Source organism: Limulus polyphemus, unplaced genomic scaffold (assembly GCF_000517525.1).
Source record: "Limulus polyphemus unplaced genomic scaffold, Limulus_polyphemus-2.1.2 Scaffold1459, whole genome shotgun sequence".
Lineage (NCBI taxonomy): Eukaryota > Metazoa > Arthropoda > Merostomata > Xiphosura > Limulidae > Limulus > Limulus polyphemus.
In genome coordinates, this window is record NW_013667069.1 from 55,599 (window position 1) to 61,741 (window position 6,143).

Below are 6,143 nucleotides of genomic sequence, written 5' to 3' on the forward strand. Positions count from 1 at the left end.
AGACGTTACGTAGTATTGTACTTTGTTATACTAGTCTCTTAGTACTATAATACTTATTAATTACTTTTTTTACTTTACAAGTTTTTGCACCTCTAACTGAGCTTATTGAAGGGCTTAGCTGTGAAAAATATCATCGTTGGGAACGGCTTTGGATGGTTAGTGATAGACAAGAAAGTATTATTCATCCACTAATCTATTCTCACCCAGTGACGAAAAAGAAGGTAAATATTGTCAGTTTTAGATTAGATTTTCTGTGTTTTATCTTGTCATTTTTAACCTTTGTATATGGCTGAGTGAAAGTGCACATTTCATAAACTTTTTACGGAATTACATTCAAAATTTAATCAAACAGCTTTACTCTCAATGAATTTCAGTTGTATCAAAATATAATTTATAATTCAAATTTGAAATCCTTAATTTCACAAGAGAATATATAAAAAAAACTAAATCTTCACTCTTCTGAGTCATGTGACACATTTTGCTCTCTGAATTCTCCCTTGAGGTTTTAATAATTTGAACACTACAACCTCTGTAGTGCGTAAACAATTAGAAACACAAGCTACTCATACTGACAAAGAAGAAAATAAAACTTGAACCTCCTACCTTTTTGATTTGCTCAGATGTCAGTAAATATGTCAAGTCCATGAAAACAGACTCTTCCATTTTTTTGTGCATTTCAAGCATAATATTCACTCACTCCTACTTGTCTGATTGGCGTGTTTGTTTATAACCAACAGAAAGAGCATGTTGAAATTTACAGCAATCTTGTTTGTTTTGTAGTTTTTCTCGATCAAAGATGATAGTTCACAAGAAAACCTTGAGAAATTTGTAACATATTTATAACCTAGCTAGAAACCAGATAAATTATAGTAGTTTTAAAACATATAATCTCATACCTGATATATTTTCAGTATTAAAATGCATGTTTGAAAGCTATTTGAATTATTGTTTGGATAGTCTAAGCAGAGTTACTGAAGCATGGTCTGAGTACAAATGGCCTGAATGCTAAAATATGTGCTACATTTCTTGTTTTTCAATATATATATATATATATTTATTGTTAGATGTTTTTTTTAACAAAAGGCACTGAAATATAAGAGTTAAAAGCTTCTTAGGTGAGGTAATAAACTTAGTTTGATGAGGAAGCTGGAAAGTCTCTCATGGTAGTGCTTGTTTGTAACCTAATCATTTGTTTACCCTTAGTTGTACAGGAAATATTCCAATATGATTTATTGCTTTTCAGGCAGAAATAGGGTTTATAGTGCAGTAATAAAACCATAAAATTTTAAGAAAGCAAATGTTAAAAGGTTAGAAGCTGAGACTGTTAGAAAAAAAAGAAGTATTATTGATTGTGTTTCAATTTTTCATTTCATTGTACATTGATGATTTCACTACAGTTAGTGTTAAGGTAGAGAAAGTAAGAGATATATGTTTTAATGAAAAAAAATCATATTCATGCAGGAAGTTCCAGAGGTTATTCAAATGAAATATGGAGTTGAAATCTTTCTGATGAAAAGAAGGATTTTTTTTATTCTTAATAATAAAATGATCTTTCACTCAGACTGATTCTGTAAAGGCTTTGTAAATTCACAGATAAATCTTTAGTAAAAATACTTTATTAGATAATGTGATTTTCTGTGTACAACAGACTTACAAAATTTACTAGAAGCTTGCAAAATTTTGAGAAGATACACTAAGTGCAATTTGAGTTATATTATGTATAGTTCCACAGTTACATCTTGATGACAAGATTGGTCAAATTGGCTGAGCTTGTATGTATAGAGTATACATTAACCAGTAGTTGAAATAGAAAATAACAAAAATTAGCCATAGCTAATGATATAAAAATTAGATCAAAAATTTATTATTTTAAGCTTGTATCTTTTCGTAAAGTTTTTCATCCTTTGGATGTAGCATGGTAAAGAACTTATATTGTAAGTGTAGAAATTTGTGTTATTTTAAAATGAACTAAAGAAACTATTTTATGGGAAATTAGTTTGGGTATCATTTTATGTTTCGTTTTTGTTTGACCTAGCACATTTAAGGGGAATTAATGGAATTGGCCTGAATAATGTATATATTAATTCTTTGATGGTAAGTAAACATATTGATTTAAAAATAAAGTACAGGAGTAAGACAATGTCCCTTCTCCAAGGGTTTTAACCCTCTCGCTATGGATCTTCCTATGGTCAGGGGTCAAAAGGCATGTCATCACATTTGTAGACTTACTTTTAAAATTTTATTAAACTACTATTTTATGAATGTCTTTCAATAGGTTTGGTATCAAATTGTAGATTATAACTCAAATTTTAGTATTGTACTTTAGTTACTTGTTTAATTTAAAAGTAAATATTAAAATATAGTTCTTAAATGTTGATTTTTATGTGTCACGTGGTATGTTGAATGCAGCTTTGGTTCAAATTAGATGTTTATGGTGTCCAAATACAAAATGTATAGTTTCTTATGAATTAAATTACCAATATTGACAAGCTATAATATAAAAAAAGAATCTTCTGTCTTTTCTATTTGCTGAGATATCACTATATTTAGCAAATCAAATATAGTGGCCCCACCATTTTCTTCCGTTTTTGGAAATTCTTACATACACCTGCTTTACTCCTCCGTGGCTTTATAACCAACCAAAATTTTAGAATTTTCCCCACATGGTTTTCTCAGGCTCTTGAAGTGGAAAGTTCACAAGCTTTTTTCTTTGTCTCGAACTCGGGTAGGAAGGGGTAAATGAAAATGTTGTTCTAACCCACATACAGCTTAGTAACTAAGCCTGATAAATTGTAATAGATTTCTCTGGTATTGATATGGTAATTTATTCATTTTTATTATTTCAAAATGCATATATAAAACCTAAAAAAATTTTGTTTTAGATCCTCCACTTACGAAATTTGAAAAGGCCTAGCTAATTATGGCAAGTGGCAAACGAGTTTATATTCATAAGTAGAAGAGATCATTGCTTTCTATGCTTCTTTATTTATTGTTCTATGTTTTAAGAAAAATAACTGAAATTTAAGAACTTGTTTGTAAATAATAATAACATATCTACATATGTAATGTATTACAACTGAACTGTGAGTGTATTTTACCAAATACTGGTCCACTAGAATAAAGCTAAGACAGGTCACTTTGTAAAATCCAGTTTTATACTATTAGATACGGTAACATGAGTGCAGGTGCACTGTGTCATGGCAACTTCTGTAATGTTGACATGACAGAAAGATGAATAAAATAAAAATAATGAATATATATGTATATCTAGATGTACAATTTTATGATATTTAAGCTATTTGGACTAAACATTTGTAGTTTTTTTGTTAAGATTTGTAGTCATTCTAATTTATATCTGTTTCCTCATTTTTATGCTGGTTACGAGGTCAGTCAGATCGACCAAACCCATACAGAAGTACAATAGTGAAAATACGATACAAAATATAATGTTTTTTTTCTAAACAAAAAACATTTAATAATTATCTGGAGATTATCAGGAGGTTATAAAGATTTTGTATGTGAAATTTGACAATTGTCTGATGCATAAAAGAATTTTTAATTTTAAAATCAAAGTTACTGTACATGCTGGACAGTCAACATTTGAAAAAAAAAAATGCACGAGCAAACAATTACATAAAAAATCTTAAAATTTAATAAAAACATCTAATATTTTGTGTGTGAGAGCCTTGTAGTATTTACTGGTAATATGCATAATGAAGTGAATAATGAAGATAAGCATACTGTATTAAAAGTTATAGTATGAAAACTATAACAAGCACAATATTATTACGAGCCCATAGTGGAGAGTTAAAGGAGGTCAAAGATCATATGCAAACCTCTGTTGTTTTTTTTAGTAAGTCATTAGACAGTAAACAGGTGCCTATGGATTGGAAAATTGCTAACCTTACTCATACAATGTTTCAAATATGAAAAAGTCAAGAATTTTGAGCTAGGGTCTTAAGAATGTCTTGATTTGATTGACAGTTTTGAAAAGTAACATATAAATAGTGTTTAGGTCTTGAAAATTTTAGCCATTGGATATTAACACATTTTCAAGAAAGTTCTGGTGCTTTTTGAAAATCCTTCTCATAGATAACTTTTAAGATATTATTTATGTTAAAACAAAAGAAACAGATATGGATTAGAGTAGAAAACATAAGGAGGTTATAGTTATAGGTGATTCTTTAGTACAACACGTAGATAGGATAGTATGTGGAGTAAAAAGGGGGAAAAGATTAAACTGTGCTCTTCAGGGGCAGGGATGGAGGATATAACTGATAGAGCAAGCAATATAGTAAAGGGTGCTAGCAGTGATGCAGACTTTGTAGTGCACATAGAGGCTAATGGTGTAGGGAAGAGTTGGTCAGAGGAGCTGACTGGTAAATCAAATTGTATGTACAAAAATATTGAAAATTAGTCAAAAGATGTTATAGTTTCATTGTATAGGTCATTGATCAGGCCACATTTGGAGTATTGTGTTCAATCTATTGCTCCTTATCTTAGGATAAACTTTGAAGTGTTAGAATGATATCTGGGATGGAAAGGTTGTAATATGTACTTAATATTTCCTTTTTTTGTGCTTAATGGTGAAAATGGTGTAACTAGTGGATACAAGTATAAATTTTAGGAGGGTAGGAGTCAACTTCAGCTAAAACAACTGTTTTTCTAACAGAGTGGATTACTATCATATGTGGTGGATTCAGGTAATTTATGGGAGTTTAAAGGAAGACTTGATGAATATTTGAAAGATAAGAGCTGGCTTTGAGTGTTTCATTTTCACTTCAAAATTTAATTTAGTGGATGGGATTGCCTAAGTAAACCAAGAGGTCCCTTGCCCATAAATTGTATGTATTTATTTATAAAATTATCATTTGTATCATTTCTTATTTTGACCATTCTCACTGAAGTCTCAAACTAAGATGTGAATGGGTCAAGTGTGAATGGAAAGTATTGCACAATAAGACATAATAGACCAATCATTATTATTGTAAATGGAAGCTTACATGTAACAACACACAGTCTAATTCTGGTCAAAATGTACATTATCATGGGTTGCTGCATCTATTGTGCATCTATGGCTCCTTATCTTAGGTTAAACATTGAAGTGTTGAAAAGAGTTCAGAGTAGGGCTACTAGGATGATAACTGGGTTGGAAAGGTTGTAATATAATGACAGATTACGATCTTCAAAATTGTTTTATTTTGAAAAAAGAATTAGAGGAGATTTGAGCAAGATGTTTAAGATTGTAAAGGAAATTGATAATTTTCATGCATCGTCTTTTTGGGTACTTAATGTTGAAAATGGTGCAACTAGGGGACACAAGTATAAATTTTAGGAGGGTAGGAGTCATCTTCAGCTAAAGCTAGTTAAGAGGTATGAGTTAAGAAAGTGAATGAAAAGAAAGCAGAAGCTTGTTGCATATTGTGCAACAAATGTTTTGATGCACTAGAGGTAGGCAAATCAGTCATTAAGTCCAATATATGTGATAATAAGCACAAATTGTGCAAGAAAATTAAAGTTAACAATTTGCTAAAATAGGCTTTTACTCATCTTCATCAATGAAATAACCGAAAGCAAAACCTAGGTGACAAGTAAGAATAAATAAAACAAAAATAACATGATATTTACAAATCTTTTGAACCTAAGTTATCTCAAGAAATCTGAATCATTGAATTCCATGATGGTAAATGTAAATGACAGTAATATTGTCTATGATTGAAAAAAACAGAAAAGAAAATTGTTAATATTTGTTCTTTTTGCAATAGCTCATATGTTAAGTTATTTCAGTGTTGGTCTGGAAAAGGTCTTAAAAATATTTTTGCAGTGACTTACTTTTAAAGGAGGTGATAAGAGTTGACTCCGAAATTAGTAAGTTAGTCATGCTTCTGTAGTTGGAAGAATGCTAGAGAGTATGGTAAAAGAAGCTTTGCAAAATAATCTAATAACATAAATAAACCAAACATGCATTCACTAAAAAGAAGTGGAGGAACAACTGGTTAAGTGTATTAACTCTTTCAGCATGGCTCAATCCCTGGGGCCAACCTCATAACCATTTTGTGCTTATTATAGTTTTCATGCTATAACTTTTAAATTCGTAAGCAAATATTAACCAAATTTGGCCGATTATCAGTAAACATTACAAT

At 30.1% G+C, this 6,143-nt stretch overlaps 1 protein-coding gene across 3 annotated transcripts in view; it reads left to right on the forward strand.

Moving 5' to 3' along the window:
- LOC106463679 (alpha-ketoglutarate-dependent taurine dioxygenase-like) overlaps positions 1-6,143 on the forward strand; it is a 55,459-nt gene that overhangs the window by 29,417 nt on the left and 19,899 nt on the right. For all 3 annotated transcript variants that reach the window (XR_002611535.1, XM_013923736.2, XM_022391256.1), the window contains exon 4: positions 82-221. Coding sequence is in view for 2 of the 3 variants with exons in the window: in XM_013923736.2 (XP_013779190.1) it covers positions 82-221 (140 nt within the window). In the remaining variant the exon portion in view is untranslated. The remainder of the gene's footprint in view (positions 1-81; positions 222-6,143) is intronic.